The sequence below is a fragment of the Amblyraja radiata genome, chromosome 3 (genome assembly GCF_010909765.2).
Source record: "Amblyraja radiata isolate CabotCenter1 chromosome 3, sAmbRad1.1.pri, whole genome shotgun sequence".
NCBI classification, from domain to species: domain Eukaryota; kingdom Metazoa; phylum Chordata; class Chondrichthyes; order Rajiformes; family Rajidae; genus Amblyraja; species Amblyraja radiata.
In genome coordinates, this window is record NC_045958.1 from 31,842,105 (window position 1) to 31,866,700 (window position 24,596).

Below are 24,596 nucleotides of genomic sequence, written 5' to 3' on the forward strand. Positions count from 1 at the left end.
CAGGCAGCGCCCGGGGTCAGGATTGAACCTTGGTCTCTGGTGCTGTGAGGCAACAGCTCTATTGGCTGTGCCATTATGCTGCCCTTGAAAGGTGGTTGCTGGTGGTGCCTAGTCAGGTACATCCAGGTTGGCTTTGCTCATTAATAATTGCCTTAGTAGGAGACCTTTCATATACTGTAATATAAAAGAATAATATGCTGCAATCGGGGTGTTTTTTAAAAACATTTGCAAATCAAGCTCTATTCAGAAACAATGTTAAGATTACAAACAGCCTTGCTTTTGTAGTATTCATTTTTCATCTAATTAAAATAGCACTTATCTTCTATTCTAAATTTAAAGTTTTTTCCTAAACAAAGCAAAGGTTTAAGTGAAAATCTGTTTCAACCATAATCACATCACCAGCCGTTTAACCTGGCTGCTTCGTAGAAGCTGGTGTCATTAACCTTGAATGTAATTCATGACCGCAGATAAATTAAATGGTTTTAAAGACTGCATAAAAACATTAATGGCTCAATGTCAATCTACATGTGATATAATTATGTGGAACCATTTTAAAAATATATAGCTTTTCTCTCTTCATCGCACAAATATATTTTAAACATATATTTTCATCAGGAAAGTTCAACATATAAGCATATATTTTCATCAGGAAAGTTCAACATATAAACATAGAAACATAGAAAATAGGTGCAGGAGTAGGCCATTCGGCCCTTCGAGCCTGCACCGCCATTCAATATGATCATGGCTGATCATCCAAATCGGTATCCTGTACCTGCCTTCTCTCTATACCCCCTGATACCTTTAGCCACAAGGGCCACATCTAACTCTCTCTTAAATATAGGCAATGAACTCCTGTGGCAGTGAATTCCAGAGATTCACTACTCTCTGTGTGAAAAATGTTTTCTCATCTCGGTCCTAAAAGATTTCCCCCTTATCCTTAAACTGTGACCCCTTGTTATGGACTTCCCCAACACCGGGAACAATCTTCCTGCATCTAGTCTGTCCAACCCCATAAGAATTTTGTAAGTTTCTATAAGATCCCCCCTCAATCTTCTAAATTTTAGTGAGTACAAGCCGAGTCTATCCAGTCTTTCTTCATATGAAAGTCCTTACATCCCAGGAATCAGTCTGGTGAACCTTCTCTGTACTCCTTCTATGGCAAGAATGTCTTTCCTCAGATTAGGAGACCAAAACTGTACGCAATACTCCAGGTGTGGTCTCACCAAGACCCTGTACAACTGCAGTAGAAACATATATTTTGCATGGAAAATTCAAAGTGAAGAAGTGCTTTTAGGTGGATTATTAATATTGATGAATTTCTGCATTTCCCTGATTTCTGTGTGGCAGCTGTACTTTTACAATAGTCAAGGCTGGACTATGATATGGCAATTTCAACCTTTCATATTCCAGAAGTCAGCACTTGAATTGCAACATGTTGTTCTTTACGTAACATTAGCTTTTCTATGATATTTCACGTCTGTGCTGAGGAAATCTGGAGCCTTGTTTGGTTTTGTTTCGTATTATTGTCATGTATACTGAGGTACAATGAAAGGCTTTTATGTGTGTGCCATCTAGTCAAAGAAAAATCTATACAATCAAGCCATCCACAGTGCACAGATAAAGGATAGAAGTGCAGCGTTTAGTGCAATATATAACATTGAAGTCCAATAAAGTACAATTAAATATGGTTCAAAGGACTCCAATGAGGTACATAAAATGTCAGGTCCACACTGTCACTGATGAGAGGACTGTTCAGTTGCCTGATGGCAGTTGGACAACTGTCCCTGAATCTTGAGTTCGCATTTTCACACTTATGTACTCTTGCTTGAAGGTAGAGGGGAGAAGAGGGAGTGACTGGGGTGAGACTGGTTCTTGATTATGTTGATGGCCTTGCCGAGGCAACGTGAAGTATAGAAACATAGAAACATAGAAATTAGGTGCAGGAGTAGGCCATTCGGCCCTTCGAGCCTGCACCGCCATTCAATATGATCATGGCTGATCATCCAACTCAGTATCCCGTACCTGCCTTCTCTCCATACCCTCTGATCCCCTTAGCCACAAGGGCCACATCTAACTCCCTCTTAAATATAGCCAATGAACTGGCCTCGACTACCCTCTGTGGCAGGGAGTTCCAGAGATTCACCACTCTCTGTGTGAAAAAAGTTCTTCTCATCTCGGTTTTAAAGGATTTCCCCCTTATCCTTAAGCTGTGACCCCTTGTCCTGGACTTCCCCAACATCGGGAGCAATCTTCCTGCATCTAGCCTGTCCAACCCCTTAAGAATTTTGTAAGTTTCTATAAGATCCCCTCTCAATCTCCTAAATTCTAGAGAGTATAAACCAAGTCTATCCAGTCTTTCTTCATAAGACAGTCCTGACATCCCAGGAATCAGTCTGGTGAACCTTCTCTGCACTCCCTCTATGGCAATAATGTCCTTCCTCAGATTTGGAGACCAAAACTGTACGCAATACTCCAGGTGTGGTCTCACCAAGATCCTGTACAACTGCAGTAGAACCTCCCTGCTCCTATACTCAAATCCTTTTGCTATGAAAGCTAACATACCATTCGCTTTCTTCACTGCCTGCTGCACCTGCATGCCCACTTTCAATGACTGGTGTACCATGACACCCAGGTCTCGCTGCATCTCCCCTTTTCCTAGTCGGCCACCATTTAGATAATAGTCTGCTTTCCTGTTTTTGCCAGTATGGATGGAGTCAATGGAGGGGAGGTTGTGAGTTGATCATGGGGAACAAGGATATGGCGGACCAATTGAATAACTACTTTGGTTCCGTCTTCACTAAGGAAGACATAAATAATCTGCCGGAAATAGCAGGGGACCGCGGGTCAAAGGAGTTGGAGGAATTGAGTGAAATCCAGGTTAGCCGGGAAGTGGTGTTGGGTAAATTAAATGGATTAAAGGCCGATAAATCCCCAGGGCCAGATAGGCTGCATCCCAGAGTACTTAAGGAAGTAGCTCCAGAAATAGTGGATGCATTAGTAATAATCTTTCAAAACTCTTTAGATTCTGGAGTAGTTCCTGAGGATTGGCGGGTAGCAAACGTAACCCCACTTTTTAAGAAGGGAGGGAGAGAGAAAACGGGGAATTACAGACCAGTTAGTCTAACATCGGTAGTGGGGAAACTGCTAGAGTCAGTTATTAAAGATGGGATAGCAGCACATTTGGAAAGTGGTGAAATCATTGGACAAAGTCAGCATGGATTTACAAAAGGTAAATCATGTCTCACGAATCTTATAGAATTTTTCGAGGATGTAACTAGTAGCGTGGATAGGGGAGAACCAGTGGATGTGGTGTATCTGGACTTCCAGAAGGCTTTCGACAAGGTCCCACATAAGAGATTAGTTTACAAACTTAAAGCACACGGCATTGGGGGTTCAGTATTGATGTGGATAGAGAACTGGCTGGCAAACAGGAAGCAAAGAGTAGGAGTAAACGGGTCCTTTTCACAATTGCAGGCAGTGACTAGTGGGGTACCGCAAGGCTCAGTGCTGGGACCCCAGCTATTTACAATATATATTAATGATCTGGATGAGGGAATTGAAGGAAATATCTCCAAGTTTGCGGATGACACGAAGCTGGGGGGCAGTGTTAGCTGTGAGGAGGATGCTAGGAGACTGCAAGGTGACTTGGATAGGCTGGGTGAGTGGGCAAATGTTTGGCAGATGCAGTATAATGTGGATAAATGTGAGGTTATCCATTTTGGTGGCAAAAACAGGAAATCAGACTATTATCTAAATGGTGGCCGACTAGGAAAAGGGGAGATGCAGCGAGACCTGGGTGTCATGGTACACCAGTCATTGAAAGTGGGCATGCAGGTGCAGCAGGCAGTGAAGAAAGCGAATGGTATGTTAGCTTTCATAGCAAAAGGATTTGAGTATAGGAGTAGGGAGGTTCTACTGCAGTTGTACAGGGTCTTGGTGAGACCACACCTGGAGTATTGCGTACAGTTTTGGTCTCCAAATCTGAGGAAGGACATTATTGCCATAGAGGGAGTGCAGAGAAGGTTCACCAGACTGATTCCTGGGATGTCGGGACTGTCTTATGAGGAAAGACTGGATAGACTTGGTTTATACTCTCTAGAATTTAGGAGATTGAGAGGGGATCTTATAGAAACTTATAAAATTCTTAAGGGGTTGGACAGGCTAGATGCAGGAAGATTGCTCCCGATGTTGGGGAAGTCCAGGACAAGGGGTCACAGCTTAAGGATAAGGGGGAAATCCTTTAAAACCGAGATGAGAAGAACTTTTTTCACACAGAGAGTGGTGAATCTCTGGAACTCCCTGCCACAGAGGGTAGTCGAGGCCAGTTCATTGGCTATATTTAAGAGGGAGTTAGATGTGGCCCTTGTGGCTAAGGGGATCAGAGGGTATGGAGAGAAGGCAGGTACGGGATACTGAGTTGGATGATCAGCCATGATCATATTGAATGGCGGTGCAGGCTCGAAGGGCCGAATGGCCTACTCCTGCACCTAATTTCTATGTTTCTATGTTTCTATGTTCTGTGTGATGGACTGGACTACGATCACAACTTTCTGCAATCTCTTGCGGTATTGGATGAAGCTGTTCCCAAACCAGGCCATGGTTACACTTTATCAAAAATTCAACAAGGGGGTCCTGTTAGTACTGAACATGAATTATTTGGATCTGACCAGAATAAAGAGAAAAAATATGGGAATTAATCAACCACAGGAGCTTTGTATGCGAATCAATCTTATTCACAAAACAATGGATGCAAATTAACACAGGGAAGAAAAACACTTTAGTTGTAATATTTGTAATATTTGAAAGCCACCTTGTGATGAACATTTGGAAAGCTAAGGCCAGAATATACCAGGAGCCACTTTTTGACCTCCCAAATTGCTGTATCATATCCTCCAAGAGCTACTGTTGGCTGTTAAGTGCAACCTCCTAAATATAAAGAGAAGGACACAAGGAACTGCAGATGCTGTGGAGGGAATGGATAGGCGACGCCTCAAGCCAGGATCCTTCTTCAGACTCTGAAACATCGACTATCCATTCTTTCCACAGATGCTGCCTGACCTGCTGAATTCTTCCTGTAGCAATGTTACAACATTTTGAGATTTTAATAATCAAGTCTGCAATTTATCCCATCAGATAAAGCATAAAAAGAAGTTTGATTTGACATCTAATTCACTTTCATATCTTCAGTATTAAAACAGTTATGGCCATTTTCATACTCTGAAATTAGCATCTTGTTCCCTATTGCTTTTCCATTGACTTAACTCAAAAGCTGTGATCGAGGACAGTCAAAAGCCCATATCTTTCTTAAAAATTAAGAGAACTGAATGAAATTTTCAGTTATTATAGATTGAAGCATTCTGGGACAAATATGAAACAATCTTACTTGGATGACCTGAAATTAAAGCATATAATTAGTTAGTTACCTAATTGTAGCTAATTACAAAATTCAATTACTAGATCTAAACATCTATCCATTTCTTAAGAAAAGACTAACATTTTTAAATAGCCTAAGTGTCCAAATAACATTCCCACAACAATTCACAATATAACATGATTTTTAAATCTCATTGTCATGAATTTATAGGCCAAATGGAAGGAATTTAGTGTTTAAGTCCCGTAAATTAATGGCTATTTAAATCATCTTGCGAATGAGTTTTTGTGGAACGCGATCGATTGGAACGTTGCGGTTGCGGTGAATTTAAACCCCATATCGGCAGGAAAAACACTGCTGGTTCGTATATTTACATAATCATATTTTTGCCGCTGAAATTTTGATTAAAGTAATCCTAAGAAGCAAGTTTATATGTAAAATAAACGATTAACCTCATGTTTTGTCCCGTACGTGAGATCCGTCCCGTTATCGGAGTTGACGGCGTTAGAAGCAGCTTTTTATTTTACTCCAGCGCTTAAATTGTCCTGCGTTTTTTTATTTTATTCCGAGAACGGCAGTCAGAACAAATTTTCAACATCAGGTAGTAGCCCGAGAAAATATATCTCGGACAGGCAGGAGAAAACGGCATTTTAATCCTGCCCCCCCCCCCTCAAAGGCGCCAAATTCGCGCACACAGCCAGTGGCAGAACTGCAGCGCCGCTGAAGGTAAGTTTTATAACATACCTACTTCCTGCACTTTGTTTTTTACTCCTAAATATAAATTGTTTTAAATTTACTGTTATTTGTGTAAGTATATCATACAATGTATACATGTTTATTGATACATTAAATAGAATACGAATACAGGCCTTTGCAAGCTTGGGTTCCTGGATTTTTATTGGCTTTGGAGAGAGGAGGTATTTCCTGAGAGACAGGAAATAAATCAGTGTGGAGCAAGGAATAGTAATTTTAATGAATTATCTCAATTTTCCCTTGAGAGTGTTAAGCATACACGAGGGAGCACAACTTCAGTCTTCCACTGGAGGATTGCCTGCATTTGTGGGTATTAGCTACAGGGAGAGATAGGACAGACTTTGATTGTTTTCTCAAGACCACCAGAGGTTGAAGGGAGGCTTGAGAGAAGTATGAGATTATGGGAGATAGATAGGGTGGACGATTAGAACCTTTTCCCAGGGTTGAAATATTAAAGACTAGAGGGTGTAGCTTTAATTTGAGAGGGGCAAAGTTTAAATGAGATGTGTGAGTCAAGTTTTTTACACACAGGATGGTCGGTGCCTGGAATGTGCTGCCAGGGTTGGTGGTGGAGGCAGATACCACAGTGACATTTAGGAGGCTTTTCACTAGGCCTGTAGATATGCAAGGAATGTAAGGATATGGATTATGTGCAGGCAGATGACATTAGTTTATTTGGCATACTTCTCATCATGGTTATTGTGGGCCGAAGGGCCTGTTCCTGTACTATACTGTTTTATGTTCTATGATTCTGAAAATAATGAGGACTCTGACACATCCCTATCTAAACTATACCTTTAAAATAGTTTTGGTGTACAATTGTATTTTTAAACAAGACATTTTCTTTCACTTGTTCAGTTGGCAGAGGAAGAAAGTATAAAAAACAAAACTTTAGCCATGATGAACGCCTTCAATTTAACATCTAATAGTTCAACCCCTGGAATTCCACAAATAGATCCTGCGGATTTCCCCCGAGGGCCTTGCTGGGAGACTGGCGTTGGAATGGTACGTCAACTGAATCTATACTGCAGATGTGGACTTCAGAATGTTTTGTTTCTTATTTGTGTTTTACATGTTAGTAGCACATTATACAATGTGGTGTCACATAATCTGTATTAAATTCCAAAATGAATTAATATATTTCGTTCAAATTTATGTTAAATGACAGCAGTATAAAAGGGGAAAGTATGTTTTAATAGATTTAACCATGTATTGAAAGATTGCACTATTTACTGAATATCTTTTGTTATTTACAATTTATAGGAATTTACGAAGCTCACTGTGTCTGACATTATGGTTACTTACGGCAGTATATTTGTTGGAGATTTCCTACGAGCCTTATTTGTCAGATTTGTTAACTACTGCTGGTGCTGGGATCTGGAGTATGGATTTGTTAAGTATTATTTATCAAAATAAATATGTTGAGTAAATTAACAATGACTAACATTCTATGTAATATTATATTTGATACTTGATTAAAGATCGAGTTAAATTTGTGTTCATCTAATCACAATTAAACATGTAAAGATGAACTTGCTCAGTGCTCCACAGTATATTATCTGCACTTTGATTAGTACCAAAGTTTAAAATTAATTCATTAATGAACAATGGCTAGTATACTGGATATTTAATGAACCCATTGGACAAATGGCTCCTTTGTTAATAGTTTGTTGTAAAACAAAGTTACAATTAGTTTTTTTAATTAACCTTGCAACTTTTGCTCTTAAATTTTCAGCCTTCATACACTGAATTTGATATCAGTGGAAATGTTCTGGGACTTATCTTCAATCAAGGAATGATATGGTAAGGAAGCCTTTCTTTATAGCCATATGATTAATAAACTCCATTTGGCTAATCTTTTCCCAATGGGCTAACCGAGCATGTCTGCCTGTGACCTGTAAATAAGTGGGAGCAGTAGAAGCGAGTCCGGATTAAAACGTGGTTATCGAGCCGGAGAGCAGTAGGATGTGCCACGTAGAGATGGTCAGAACCAAGCTTGCAAATAATCAAGGAAAACTCAATGGCTTTTTAATGAAAATATAAAGATTAAGAGGAATTAAAGAAAAGGGGTTTGTGAGAAAAATATTGTTGTCAGAATGTGTTTGTTTCATAAAAAATACGGTCTAAAATAATGGCGCAAACATTATAAGAGATATGTAAATTTGGCATAGAAGATTTAATGAGAGAGGATTTAAGGGATTTGGAATATTTGCTAATTTCCTTGATAAATCAGTGGATAAAATGCTTCCCAAGCTGTTAGGAGAAGCTCTGTGGAAATATTAGATGATTATTTTCCCATCTAGTCCAGTTGGAAATGTGATGTCAGAAGATGCTGGTGGATAGTGAACATTGCACCATTGTTTTAAAAGGGTGAAAGGGATAGATTGAGCAACTCAGGTGGGTTAGATTATTAGAAACATTTCTGAGCTACAATATGGATCATTATTTGGATCATTTAATATTATTTATTTGGCCAGTGTCATTAAGTAACACAGTAGAGAGGGGCTGGGGTTTTGATGGAAATAGGCCATGATATATGTTGCATAGATTGTTTTAAGGCTATTTGGAAATGTGAAAGTTGAGGAAATGTAAGGGTAAGATGGACTTGTGCTGTTTATATTTATTGATGGAAAAAATATATCCATATCTAATAAGATCAATGCAAATGTACTAATTCAAAGATTATACCTAATTTTGACAGAATATATTTCAGTTAATGCCAAAATAATTTACCTACAGTAATTTTAAGTGTTTCGTTATTTGGATAAGCACTAGCTTAGCTGAAATTGCTTTCACTCAGAAGAACCTTAGGTCTTTCACAGAAAATATAAGAACTGCCCAATATTTAATCAAACCTGCTGTGTTTGTATGTTGATTATCTACTATCCTTATCTTACCTTGACCAAGTCCCCTGCGATAGGTTTGGTAAATAAGTCATCGCTGTTCAGATTGATGTTGCTCTGCGCAGTGCAGTACTTTTCCCATCAGCATACTTCATGAGGAAGTGAAACTAAACCCCAGTCTTAATCGATCATTAACACCGCTCAAACATTGTTTCTGTCAATTGCAAATATTTCATAAAAGCAGCAATTGATTCCAAATATTCTGGATAAAGATATTCCGGAAAGAAAGAGAAGTGGAGAAAAGAAAGTGAGTGGTAGTGTGGGAGTATGGAGGGGAATATGGCGAGAATATAATGTGATTCGAATATGATAAGTGTAAATTGGTCTGTGATGATACAGTGGGTCAAAGCTTATGTCAATGGCATGGTCAAACCTGGAGCTTTGAGGAAAATAATATGTCTTCAAGGTTGATATAAACAGCATAATGCGTGGCAGACAAAACTTAATAACATAAAGTGAGAAATCTTGTACTTTTATCAGGAGAATGGTAAGAGGCAGTTTAAACTAGAGGGCACAATTCTAAAATGGTATAAGAAAATGGAGATTTGAGGGTATTTGTTCATATTGCTTTGTAAGGGACATGACTTGAGAATTAAGGGACAGAGGTTTAGGGGTAACATGAGGGGGAACTTCTTTACTCAGAGAGTGGTGGCTGTGTGGAATGAGCTTCCAGGGAAGGTGGTGGAGGCAGGTTCGTTTTTATCATTTAAAAATAAATTGGATAGTTATATGGACGGGAAAGGAATGGAGGGTTATGGTCTGAGCGCAGGTATATGGGACTAGGGGAGAATACGTGTTCGGCACGGACTAGAAGGGTCGAGATGGCCTGTTTCCATGCTGTAATTGTTATATGGTTATATGGTTATATGGTTATAAGTGGCAGGGGAGTTGAAAACATGGTTTTAAAAAACGTATTAAATCCTGGGCTTTCAACATTGGATAAGAGTATGGAAGTTGAGATCAACCTGATTGAAATATTGAAGACAGACACAATATGCTGGAATAACTCAGCGGGTAAGGTAGCATCTCTGGAGAAAAAGGATGGGTGACCTCGCAATCTGAGAAAGGGTTCCGACCCAAATAGCAGCGGATGCAATAGATGAGGTTGGAGGAGGCGCAGGTGAACCTCTGCCGCACCTGGAAAGACTGCTTGGGTCCTTGAATGGAGTCAAGGAGGGAGGTAATGCGACGAGTGCAGCATTTATTGAGGTTGCAAGGGAATGTGCCCGGAGAGGGGGTGGTTCGGGAGGGAAGGGACAAATTGACCAGGGAGTTACGGAGGGAGTGGTCTCTGCGGAAAGCAGACAGGGGAGCAGATGGGAAGATGTGGCAAGTGGTGGGATCTCATCTATTGCATCCGCTGTTCTAGATGTCAGCTGCTCTACATCGGTGAGACCAAGCCTAGGCTTGGCGATCGCTTCGCCGAACACCTCCGCTTGGTTCGCAATAACCAACCTGATCTCCCGGTGGCTCAGCGCTTCAACTCCCCCTCCCATTCCGAATCTGACCTTTCTGTCCTGGGCCTCCTCCATGGCCAGAGTGAGGACACCCATAAATTGGAGGAGCAGCACCTCATATTTCGTTTGGGCAGCGGTATGAACATTGACTTCTTTAATTTCAGATAGTCCCTACTTTCTCCTCCCCTTCTCACCTCTCCCTCAGCCGACTGGCTCCTGCACTTCCTTTCTAGTTCCCTGGATATGGAATTGATTTCATGATAGGTTGTTTTTCAGAGTGGAGGCTGTGCCTAGTGATGTGCCAGAGGGCCCATTGCTCTTTATCATCATCTATATCAACAATTTAGATGAGAATGTATTAGACATGAATAATAAGTTTGTGGTATTGTAGACAGTGAAGATGTTTGTGAGGAATTATAGTGAGATCTTGATCAGTGAGCCAAGGAATGGCAAATGGAGTTTAATATAGATAAGTGTGAGGTGTTGCATTTTGGGGAATCGAGCCAGAGCAGGATGTTCAAAGTGAACGATAGGGGGTGTTGTAGAGCAGAGGGATCTAGAAGTACAAGTACATAGTTTCTGGAAATGGCATCGCAGGTAGGTAGTATAATGAAATAGTCTTTTGGCACTTTAGCCTTCATCATTCAGGGCATTTATTATAGCAGTCAGGTTACAGTTATGCAAGATGTTGGTAAGACCACATGTAGATTTTTGTGTTCAATTTTGCTCACCACATTACAGCAAATTTGCTATTAAGGTGGAAGAAAATGCAGAGAATACTGATGTTGCTATGACCCAATGGGCTGTGCTATAGAGAGGGGTGATCTCACAGAGGTGTATAAACATCATGAAAGCAATAGAAAGGGTGAATTCGGTCTTTTTTGTCCGGGAAGATAAATCTAGAAGGCATAGTCTTAAGGTGAGAGGGGAAATCTTTAATAGCAACCTCAGGGGAAATTTTGCACACAATGGTGGATATATGGTTTAAGCTGCCAGAGGATGTATTTGAGGTAGGTACAATAGCAATATTGAAAAGACACCTGGACAAGTACATGGATAGGAAAGGTTTATAGTGAATTAGGCCAAATGTGGGTAAATGGGACTCGCTTAGATGCAGCATCTATATCAGCAATTTGGATGAGAATGTATTAGACATGATTAATAAGTTTGTGGGATTGTAGACATATATATATATTTATATGATATATGTATATGATCTCTATATATGTGTATTTGTGAGTATATGTACACACACACTGAACTTTTTTTTCTCTCGTGTTTATTATATTATTTACAGTGTACTATGTTTACATATTCTGTTGTGCTGCTGCAAGTAAGAATTTCATTGTTCTATCTGGGACATATGACAATAAAACACTCTTGATTCTCTTGACTCTTAACTTTATATTAAGGGACAGAAGTTTAGGGGTAACATGAGGGGGAACTTCTTTACTCAGAGAGTGGTAGCAGTGTGGAATGAGCTTCCAGTGGAAGTGGTGGCGGCAGGTTCGTTGGTATCATTTAAAAATAAATTGGATAGGCATATGGATGAGAAGGGAATGGAGGGTTATGGTATGAGTGCAGGCAGGTGGGACTAAGGGAAAAAAGTTGTTCGGCACGGACTTGTAGGGCCGAGATGGCCTGTTTCCGTGCTGTAATTGTTATATGGTTATATGGTTATATGGCAATAAACTTACTGATGTGTATGCCAAAAAAAGAACATCTCACTGTACCTTGGTACACTTGATAATAAAGGCACCATTGAACCATTGAAAGATACAGTGATACTGCATTGATTTAATTAAGTAAAAAATGTAAATTATGTGCAACTTTCCAACCCCTCTCCATTGAAATGAATGGAATGACTGGAAATGTGTCAATCCTAGCCAGGCACATGATTCAGTTGCCAACTTTCCCCATGGTAACAGCTGGAATATTTTCAAGGGTCAATCTCCAGCAATCAGGTCCAGTATTCAACAGTGATTTATTTGTCACATATGCAACTGCATAGCAAAATTATTTTTGCATATATTACATATGTGGGCATAGCCATTTTTGGTGCCACTATACAACGTCCAAAGTCCGGTCGGCCTGCGAGCTCAATGTACTCGAGCAGTTCCCTCTTCTCTCTTTGCCCGGTCATCTTTGTATCCTGGGGACATCTCCTGCAGCCTACCTTTAAGGTGCTGGAGGCATTACCCTAGTTCACCATCCTAGCTCCTCTCATCCCGACATCTCCAGCTTTTTCCTGCTTATGCCGTCGAATGAACCATCGCGTGGGTTACTGGTCCTGCCGACGTACGTGCCTTCGGGCGGGGTAGCGGCCCCGCCGATCGATGAGTCTCGGTGTGTTCCCGGAGCACTGCAGCACTGTCAGAGTATGACAACAATCAGCTGTGCAAAAGTCTGTGACCAGTCTGTGAAAAGGTTGTGCACCAGCCTTAAACCTCCTTGCATTTACAATACTAAATGATTGTGATCTCTGTGGAATGGCAGTGTGTTTAGTGAATATTTCAGTCCTTTGTGGTGTTAATATTGAAGAAGTTCCTGCAGAACTGGAATTCTACCAGCAGATGGAGGTGGTGGTAGAACCAGCAGCACCTATGGAAACCTGAAGAGAAATGTAGTAACTTCCACGTCCTCAGAATGGCATCATATTACTTTACAGTCAATTAAGTACCTCAATGTTCTCCTTGTAAATGCAAGGAAACAAACAAACATCATTAGAAACATCATTACAAATTACCACAAAGCAACCATGTGATAATGATCAAATAAATTCAATTATTAAACTCCCAGAGGCAGTGGAAGACATAAAATAGGACCAAGCTAGTTCCTGTTCTGCTGGCTCTAGCATCCATGAGGTTTATATTGATTTGAAAAGTATTTTTCTTTCTTTTCAGGATGGGCACCTTTTATTCGCCCGGATTGATTGGCATCAATATTCTACGGCTGTTGACATCCATGTACTTCCAGTGCTGGGCTGTTATGTGTTGTAATGTCCCGCAGTCACGAGTTTTCAAGGCATCGGGATCCAATAATTTCTACATGTCTTTATTATTGTTGATTTTGTTCCTCAGTTTATTGCCAGTAGTCTACACTATAATGACATTTACACCCTCGTTTGATTGTGGACCATTCAGGTAATCAGTTTTAATCAATCTAGTCCTGTTTTAAGACAATGTCCTCTCTCCTACACAACGAAACAACGATGGATTAGACTTCTGTATATCATATGCCTCTATTTTTTTTTGTTGATACCTGAATTAGTGTGCATTTACCCAAGAATGTATAACTTAATAAGGAGAAGCAATTGCAGCATCACATCAACATAGTGTTAATAGGACCAATTTGGATCATGCTATCAAGTAAGTTCTGACCATTATAGCACAGAAGTTAATTTTCTATTAACCCTTTCAAACAGTATTTCATTCCATGTTCAGCTCTTCCCCATAGCATTTTACATTACCTATTTTCAAAAAGATATCCAATCTTTCTATAAATTGTTGTAGTCTCCATTTAAATATAATAGCCCACTGTGTGATCTTTTCCCCCTCCTGCATCGTGAAACAACCAATAATGAAAAGGCTTAGACAGTTGCAAGACATATTTATTTAATTAATATTTAAGAAGGAACTGCAGATGCTGGAACAATCTGAAGAAGGGTCTCATTCCTTTGCTGCATAGATGCTACCTCACCCGCTGAGTTTCTCCAGCATTTTTGTCTACCTCCTATTTATTTAATATGATCATTTAATAGGCAAATCTTCCAGGCATTAGATATACAGTTTAAAGGGCAATCATCTTGATTTGTTTGTCAACAACCTCTATGGTGCTGTTTGCAACAAATTGAAAGATGTCCATTTTTTACGATAAGGGTGTTGAGTTTTATGTTACAAACATACACAAAGTGTACCCCATGCAAGACTTTGAATATTGATTCTCCCATGAAATTGCACAACTGAGTTTCCCATGATATTGCACAAGGTGAGTTGGACAATATACTAAATATTTCATTGATCTATCTCACAGAAATATAAAATAGTAAGATTAAACGAGAACTTACCAGTTTGAAGTTTGATCTTTATTTTATGAGGAGGAACGTTGAGGGAATACGTGAAGAACCCCGCCTACGGCGCATGCGTGTCATTCTTCAAAGCAGCGGTGTGAGGTCACAGATAGAAAATAATGACCTAAGATAGTAAGATTATTAAAGAGATACCAGTTTAAGATATGACCATATAAGGGTGGGAGCGGAGGGCACGTATTCCCTCAACGTTCCTCCTCATAAAATAAAGATCAAACTTCAAACTGGTAAGTTCTCGTTTAATCTTACTATTTTACTTCGGAGTCACGTGAGTGACTTCGTGAAGACTTCAAAGCTCTGTGACCTCATGCCGTGGAACGAGTCCAATCTTCACAACTGCCTTGGTAGTTTGGGAGAAATTGTTACTGGTATTTAAAAAAAAAAAAAAATACAATGATACCAACATTTTTAAGCAAAAATTGTAAATAATATTTATTAAATCAATTTATAAACCTTATAAGCTTCAGGTGTAAATTAAATAGAACTCAAAATTTTGCCCGAAAACGTTTCTTCTTTTCTAACTGGTTTGTTGTAATATGTGCGAAACGTTTTCTCTGATGACCATCCTGCAGTTCTGAGGATATTGTCCATCGGTACCTCCAGGCGATTAGCTGCTGATGTAGATGCAGCCCTGGTGGAGTGAGATTTGAATACATTAGTGTCCACTCCTGCCTGAACTAAGCAATATCTCAGCCACCGTGAAATGGTCTGAGTCGAGACTTTATGGTATGGCTTCTTATGGCTAATTAAAAGAGCCTTTTCATTGCCTCTGATAGCCTTCGTTCTGTCCATATATAACATGATGTGTTTTACTACACAGAGACGTTCATCCTGTGGATAGGCTATGAACTCTATCACCTGACCCGCTGATCCTGGTCTATTTTGCTTAATAAGGCCCTGGATCACGAAAATCAGCCTTCCTGTCGCCTCCGTCAAGTTATCCAATCTTAACTTCTGTAATGACTGGACCCTTTGCGCTGTGACCAGCGCCATAAGCATAACCATTTTCATAGTTAGATAGTTTAGCGGTAATGCCGTAGCCGGTGACCAATTCCGTAACATTTTTAGGACTACGCTCACATCCCAGATTTGGCTATATCTAGCCCTTGGTGGGTTAGTGTTAAAGATGCCTCGTAGCAGTTTTATTACTAGAGGATGTGAGCCGACACCCTGTCTTTCTGTGCCTTCCCATAAATAACTGGACAAGGCACTCCTAGCACTATTGACCGTGCTGTAACTGAGTCCTTCAAAGTGCAGGCTTGTGAGGAATTCTAGGACAGCTGGAATATCCACCTTTCTGTGGTCTAGATTGTTGTCCAGGCAGTATTTAGTCCATTTCTTGACATGACATAAATATTGTTTTTGAGTGGAAAGTCTCTGTGCTGCTGTGATCATGTCCACAGTTCTATCAGATAAACCCATATGCCGAAATGGTTCCTTCAGAGTCTACAAACCAATAAATTTAGATAATTATGGCAAGGATGGCTGTCCCCAGTCACCGGATGCACCAGCAACTGAGGACTATGTTTTAAAGTAATATATGGTGTAAGCACCAAATCCTGCAGCACCGAGAACCATGGTTGGGTAGGCCAATCAGGTACTATGAGAATCCCAGATGCCGAGTCTAGCTGAATTTTCCGTAGTACCCGATTGATGAGGCAGAAAGGAGGAAATGCATAAATGAACCATTTCCCCCAGTGCAAAGAGAATGCATCTGTAGCTTCTGCCTCAGGATCTGGTTCCCATGATATATACCTAGGTAACTGATGATTTAACCTGGATGCAAAAAGATCAATATCCGGCCTTCCGTACTTTGCTGTGATATCAGCAAATATCTTTCTGTCTAACATCCATTCCGTATTTTCATTAAATTTTCGTGACCTGGCGTCTGCCACTGAATTAAGTATCCCTGGTAGATACGTAGCCGATAACCAAATATTCCTTTGGATACACCATTCCCAAATATGGTTTGCCAATTCATCACAGGATATTGATATATTTCCACCCATATGATTTATATATGCCACCCCCGTGGTATTGTCTATCTGCAATCTAACATGCTGGTTAATCATTCCCGAGCAATAAGATTTTAAACCATAAAAAGCACTCAACATTTCTAAGTAATTTATACCCTTTGTGGTAAGTAGGTTAGTTTCCTGTATATTCCATCTCCCTCCAGAGCTCGAGATGGTATCCGTTGCTCCCCAACCCAGTGCACTGGCATCTGTTTGTAATACCACAGATGGGTTTGGAATAACTATTGGGTTGGAGCTATATATAACATTTTGTTCCCACCATTGTAGTTCTTTTATAGCTCTAATTGTTAGCTCCATAGGCCTATCAAAATGGCCTCTATTAATTTTTAGTGCTCTAATTTTTTCTCTCTGTAAATTTTGGTAATGCAATCGTCCAAATTGAATGGCAGGAAACGTGGCTATAATTTTCCCAATAATCCTGGCTACCCGTCTAATGGATGGTTTAACGGTATTAATAAGCTCTGTGCAATCCTCTTGGAACTCAGTGGCTTTCCCTATAGGTAAAGTCACTAACATATCAAGTGTGTTAATAGTGAACCCCAAGTAATCAATATTAGTTGCAGGTGTTAATCTTGACTTAATTGGATGGATAATGAATCCCAGCTGTTCCATCAATTTTCTTGTGGCAACCACTGCTCTACTAGCCAATTCATAAGTTTTCCCCACAATCAAGATATCATCCAAATATGCCATCACTCTATAGTTTTGTTGTCTAAGAAATGCCAAAGCTGGTTTAAGAATTTTTGTGAATAATCTAGGGGCTGACGTTAGCCCGTTTGGTAGCGCCTTGTATTGCCAAAGCTGACCCATCCAATTAAATTTCAAAAACCGTCTGTGTTCTTCTCTGATGGGTACCGTATAGTAAGCATCTTGCAGATCAATACTTGCCATAAAGTAGCCTGCCGACACTAGCTCTGTAGCAGTACTAAAAGTATCCATTTTAAAATGAGCATATTGTACAAACTTATTAAGTGTTGATAAATCAATAATTATCCGGCAACCCCCATCTTTCTTATGTCTAATGAATATATTTGAGACAAATTCCTGTTGTTCATGTTTGGTTTTTTCAACTTTTGCTTTAGCTCTGTCTAATTTGGTAAGCATATAAGTTCTGTCCGGTGTATGTTGTACTGGAGGTTCTTGTATGTGTATAAACTCTATAAGATATCCCTTAATACTGCTAAGGATATACCTATCCACAGTTAACTTACACCATGCTTCCAAATGAAATTGCAACCTCCCTCCAAGTTCTGTGCTCCTTATTAATTTTTGAGGCACAGACCCACCTACCTCCATGGTTATCGGTGGTGTTACTTTCTTGGTCTTAACCGAGGTTGCGGAGGGCCTTGAGGTTGAAAGTGGGGTAAATGTTGAAGTGGAGGCTTCCGCATTTTCCATTGTGGGCGTCCCGGGCCAACCCCTAAAAAAGGACGCTGTTGCTGGTTTCCTCTGGCCTCTCTCCAATTTTTCGTACTATACATACTAGTACTTGCTTTTTTAGTCGTCCCATAAGGATGATACCGTTTTCCGACATATCCTTTGGTCGCTTTTATTAGGCCCAACGTTTTGGCCTCTTCCTCCAAATCTTTGACCTGTTTTGATAGGTCACCCCCAAACAACAAATTTTGAGGTTTTATGGCTTTCTGTTTGCACAGGATTGCAAATTTTGGGTCTAACGTTGGCTGAATAGCCCCTTTCCTGATGTTGTTCAGTTCAAATTGAACATTGCAAAACAGTGCTAAAGCGTCTTTCATGTCATTGGACATATCCACATTTTCCAGCCTACGGGCCAAAGCTGTTATACCCACCGAGAGTCCTTTACTAGCATTCTGTATTTTTATATCCAGACTCCGAATATCCTGCCCCACGTGTCTCCAAATGCTTCGGTTCACCTTGGGTACATTCAGAGCCGCACAATTTCGCGGAGGTAAATGTCTTGCCCATACCTCAGCTAAGGTATCAGTTTTGAGGTGATGGGTCGTCATATAATCAATGCTGGCCGCCATCCTGGCCTCTAGGTCTTTTCCAGTTTCTTCTTGCTGGAAATATGTGTGCACCATGTCCAGCAACTGTGTTCCCTCATCCTCCATATGGGAACGTGGCTCTGACTCTTGTTCAGAGTCCGAGTCAGGCAGCCCTTGAACACCCTCTTCAGATGAGGATGATATGTCCAGCAGCCTTTTCTGGCCATGCTCTGAGGGACTTACACCTGTATGTGTGCGGCTTTTATCCATTTTCTGGAGCCTGACACTATGGAGATGTTCCTCCCACAACCGCTCCAGCCGACTTTCGTGCTCTCCCGCACTAGTCGCTCGCGGGTGTTTCTTTTTAGCCCACCGCTCCTGCCGACTTTCGTGCCCTCGGGCACTAGTCGCACGCGGTTTAAATCGCAACTCGTCGCCATGCCTACCGGCTCTGGTTGCTCCCGGCCGCTGCAAACGCCGTTTTTCGCCGTCCCGGTACTCCTCCAAACAGATAGATGACGGCCCCACATGCTGCAGCCACTCGTACTGTTTTCCGAGCTCTGCAGATGCGATCGCTGCCGGCTGCTCTATGCCCTGCAGCTGGTCATCATCACTGCTATACAAGTAAGTATTTACCGGCGATTTTTCGGGCTCACTTTCCCAGCGGTTCGTTTTGCGTTTCGCCTTCCCGCCCGGTCTAGAATTAGTTTTTCCCGGCGCGGGGTTTGAATCTGGCACAGCTGGCTCAACGCAAACTGCCTGTGCCGTCGGCTGCTGCTGCGGGTCCCCGGCACCTTTACCGCCGACATCCTGCAGCTTCTTCACAGCCTTTCTGCGTCCTCTATCCATTCCTAAAAAACGGTGAAAATGCAGAATCACTTACCTGCCGTCGACCGGCTTGTTAACTCTCCCGTTCAAGGGGACGTCCTCCCCAGGTCCGACACGTTCAATGCGTGTATGCGATATGACACGCATGCGCCGTAGGCGGGGTTCTTCACGAAGTCACTCACGTGACTCCGAAGTAAAATCATACCATTGTAAGTACTGTCACTTTCCCACGACCCTCTGCCTGACCCAATTAACTTCCTCCTCCAATAACACTGAATGAACTGCACTTTCACACCCACAGACATTGGGTATACTTGCACAGTTAATATTTATCTCGAAAGTTCAAAACTCTGATTCATATTTGACTTGCCAAGATCAAAGTCACACTAGCTCAAGAGCAATATATTAAAAGAAAAATCTAGCTTTTGACTACACTTTCCTTTCAACTATGATTGTTAGAACCACCTATTCCTATATTCATATTGTGAACTTGTCAGACTGCAATTAGATTCTATGTCTGCTTCACTGGGAGTCGGATATAATTACGGTATGGCCAAACAAAAAGTAAACAAAACAGGTGTTCTAACAAGGGGGTGATCTACTCTGCCACATGACCACCCATGCAGCAAAGACAAAAATCATATCCCAGGCTATTACTAAAATATAAAATATTGGAGTCAGGAAGGCTTTTACCTGTGGGTTTCCATAATGGCTCAGCACTCAATACCTTGGCTAATTTGACAATGATTTAGACTGATATAGAAGGGGCGGGAGAAAATAAGTTTGCAGATGAAATAAAATGACTTAATGGTTGGAAATGAGGAAGAAAGCTTTAATCTTTAAGAAGATATAGATGGTCTGGCCAGCTAGGTTGAAAACTGGGGAATGAAATTTACCCCAAAAATCAGTGTGGAGGTACATCACAGCAAGAGAATATGCAATAAATGTCAAAAATATTGAGCGTTGTGGACCAGCAAAGTAACTTTTGGGGGGATGTCCAGAAATCTTTATACATATTGGAAAAGTGAATAAGATTGTTAAAGAAACATACAAGACATTTCCCTACATTAGATGAAGCTTTAGGAACAGGAAGATTTTCCTAGATCTACAAGGCAACACCAGTTAGGCTGCAGTTTGGGTACTCCATATAATGCCACATTGTCACATAATAGATGGATACGTGGACGTGTACTTGAAAGCTGTGACCTGGTACTGTAATATGGGTTTAGGTTGGATAGTTCTTATTTATCTCCCATGGACATGATGCACTGAATGATCCCCTTTGTTTTATGCTTTCAATAATGTTCAGAGATCATGCTGACATGAGTTAATGCTTACCATCTCCTGTGTTAACTGTTTACGACCCTGAGCGATGAAAGAACAATTAACAATCAAAATTGTTGATTTAAAAATGGAACTGGTAATCTCTGATGGTTGATAACATATGGGGTGTGCCTGAGATAAGAGTGCATTTGATGCTCAGATGCCTGATTATCTATGCTACTTATCAGTTTTTATTATTGTATTGGATGCATATTTTACTATGCAAGCCTAGCATTTATTGCCCATTCTTATTGTATTTGTGAAGACATAATCAGCTGCTTTCACTAACTGCTGTAGTCCTCCTGAAAGAAACTCCCACAGAATTCCACTTCCGGTGATGTCGTTTCTTTGACGGCCTTATGACGCGTTGCCCAATGCGAAAAGATATAACGGAAGTGCACAGGCCCGTCTTAATTCCAAAAGCAGGAGTGTGCTTGTAAAAACACGGAACTGCAGATTTCAAAAGAAACAAAAAAAACTAGAGTAACCCAGCGGGTCAGCCCGCATCTCTGGCAAACTTGGATAGGTGATGTTTCGGGTTGGGAACCGTCCTCAACTTTTAATCGTTGCGATACCCATTCCTCAGTCGTGACACTGCTTGCAACATTCCATAGCTGGATCATGGTTGTTCACTTAGGGTGGATTGGAGACCTTTGGGTCAGGGCAAAGACAAGCCCATCAATAAAAATGGCGTATTGGCATTGTTTTCGGGCACACCATGACCCCTCTGATGAATAATGTGTGCGTAGGCTCATGTTTTCAAGACTTTTGTCATTGAGGTACATGACATTCTGCAGGATGGCATACCACCATGTGTTCTTGCTTTACTGCCCTCTCAGTAGAGGTCAAGGCCATATTAACTCTCTACTTTGTTGTACATGATCTTTCTAAGTCAGTGCAGCAGATCCCTGTGATATCTAACAATCTTCTGCTCATAGCTGCATCACAGAGGGCACACTGGCACCATGTTTGTGAATAAACCCTTTCATCTAATTTAATTTCAGTCAGGAATGGATGATACCTTGAGCATAGGGTTCTGCTGACATCAATGGCTTCCATCAAACCAGTCAGCCATTGACTCTAGTCTTTACTAACCCGAATGCTTTTATGAACAGGAAAGTCAGACAGCCACTCCCTCAATGGGAAACTGACTGTAGGCCATTAGTACAAAGCCCTTAATAGTCAATTCCACACTTCTGCGACTCCTTCTGACATTTCTAGGCACTACTGAACATTTTCAATGATCTACGCAAACCAGAGGGAGGGATTTGTTTCCTTTCATCTTTACACAAGTGTAATATCCAAACAATTCTATCATCAATGCCTGCATTCACAGAGAGTGTTTCCCTGGGTAGTGTTTGACATTTTCCAGGGTCTTGTTGTGAACATTTATTGTCAGATGGCAGTGTAGTTCAGCAGGGGCAGATTGGTAAAGGACTGTCTTGCAGAGGTTGAGTGCAAGGTCCACCCTCTCAAGTGCTTCATTAAATGTCTTGGAGCTCAGGCTTTAAGCATGTGCAAATGCAAGTGTCATCTGCATACTGCACCTTGACTACTGTGGTTGGATGCCCTTAGTTCTGGAGTGTATAGTCGTAGTTCTAACAGTTTCACATCGGCTCTGGTAGGCATTGACTCTACCCCTGATGAGTTCACTTCTGTTCTTGTCTCTCCTTAGGGTTCTTGACACATCCTGCTATTAGCACTTCCTAGAGAAGAACCTCTCACCCATCAGTAATCTCAAGTGATACTCTTTACATAGAGTCATAGAGCACGGAAACAGGCCCATCAGCACAACAGGTCCATGCCGACCAAGATGCCCCATCTAACCAAGTCCCATTTCTCCACATTTGGCCCATATTCCTTTAAATCCTTCCTATCCATGTTGTAATAGAACCGGCCTTAACTACTTCCTCTGGCAGCACGTTCCATATAGCCAACAACCTCAGTAAGAAAAAAATGCCCTTCAGTTTCTTATGCCCCTGTCCCACTTAGGAAACCTGAACGGAAACTTCTGGAGACTTTGCGCCCCACCCAAGGTTTCCGTGCGGTTCCCGGAGTTTGCAGGTGGTTGTCGGAGGTAGCAGGTAGTGGAAGCAGGTAGGGAGACTGACAAAAACCTCCGGGAACCTTAACATCTACCCCATCACAGAAATCAGACTGTCCATGGAACTGATGTACTACAATGCTGATAACTAATTCTGCACTCTGTATCTTCCCCTTTGCTTTACCTAATGTACTTGAGTTTATTTATGTATAGTATTATCTGATCTGATTGGAAAGCATGCAAAAAAAAGTTTTTCACTGTACCTCAGTACACATGACAATTACAAAAAAAAACTAAACCTAAATCTTCTCTGCACTCCAGCTTAAGGCATTAAGATACCCTCAGGATTCTCCTAAACTACCTGTCTAGGTAGTCACAGTCCTACATTCTTACAGTCACCCATAACTTCAACGGATATTTTTAAGGCCGAGATGGATAGATCCTTGATTAGTATGGGTGTCGGGAGTTATGGGAAGAAGGCAGGAGAATGTTGAGGGGAAGAGATAGATCAGCCATGATTGAATGGCAGAGTAGACTTGATGGGCCGAATGGCCTAATTCTTCTCCTATCACTTCTCCTGAACTTCTATACCTGTACTTTCTTGAAATAGTTACAAATAACTTCCCATTAATGGGTCCAACGCATGGAATGTAGCTGGGAATAGCTTTGAAAAGGAACATGTATGAACCCCTGTGCTGCAGCCCTGTGTGACTGTTCCTCATTACCCAGGAGTGAGCTTTTCTACTGAATGCCATGCTGTTATGACAGCACCTGTAACATTATGCTTATTCCCACATAAATGTTTTGTTGCATGGAACAGATGGGCAGTCTAAAAATGAATGATAACTGCTTTTAAGGAACACAAATTATTTGTCATTAATGTGCAATGTTTACTTAGACCTTGTTATTTAGATCACGTTGCAATTTAACTCTTTGCCTTTTTTCTTACAGTGGGAAGGCTAAAATGTTTGAGGTTATTATGGAAACCATTGAGTACGATTTCCCGGCATTTGTTGGGAAACTCTTCGGTTATGCTTCAAATCCAGGGTTGATTCTGCCCGGTATCTTACTGATGGTGTAAGTTTAATTTTCTCTTCAACAAAACCAAACCCTCTAATTGATGGAATGTTAATGGCAGTACAAAACAGGCCTTTTAAATGGGACTTCTGTACATGTATTGCCATGCACAGAACTCCCAAAGTTACTAAATGATAGATGGCATTGCATTTGTATGATCTGCCGCAAGACCCACAGTAGCATGGAGTCCATGGAGAAGCTTTATCTTGCTGAGATTCCCTGCACATACACCTCTTAGAACAAGACAGGCCTGATGCAGGATCTAGTACCTAATTGATTTCCAGGAACCAAAACATCTATTCCTTCTTTGAAACTATCTTAGTTTTATTGAAGGTCCTAATTATTTATGCATTTTATCTTTCATTTAAAAAAATATAATAATTAAAAATATCTTTAACTTTTAAGGTTTTTACTTAATTCTTGATAATATTAAATATTGCTTGACTTTAAACTTTAGAGATTTTACAGATACAGCACGGACACGGGCCCTTCGGTCTGCCAAGTCAGCGCTGACTAATGATCACCCCGTAAATTAGCACTTTCCTAAACACTAGGGACAATTTACAGAAGCCAATGAACCAACAAAAGTGTACGCCTTTGGAATGTGGGAGGAAACCAGAGCATTCGGAGAAAACCAATATAGTTACAGGGAGAACGTACAAACTTCTTACAGCACCTGTAGTCCGGATTGAACCCAGATCCCTGTCGATGTAAGGCAACAACTCTATCGCTGAGCTACTGTACCGCCCAAAT

General features: G+C 40.9%; 1 protein-coding gene across 1 annotated transcript in view; it reads left to right on the forward strand.

The window, feature by feature from the left end:
• The window catches only part of LOC116971539 (transmembrane channel-like protein 2-A), a gene marked incomplete at its 5' end in the record, with an annotated part of 58,857 nt that overhangs the window by 23,413 nt on the left and 10,848 nt on the right, over positions 1-24,596 (forward strand). The window contains 5 exons of the mRNA XM_033018778.1: positions 6,983-7,129; positions 7,388-7,516; positions 7,860-7,927; positions 13,388-13,627; positions 23,718-23,843. Of these exons, the coding sequence (XP_032874669.1) occupies positions 6,983-7,129; positions 7,388-7,516; positions 7,860-7,927; positions 13,388-13,627; positions 23,718-23,843 (710 nt within the window). The remainder of the gene's footprint in view (positions 1-6,982; positions 7,130-7,387; positions 7,517-7,859; positions 7,928-13,387; positions 13,628-23,717; positions 23,844-24,596) is intronic.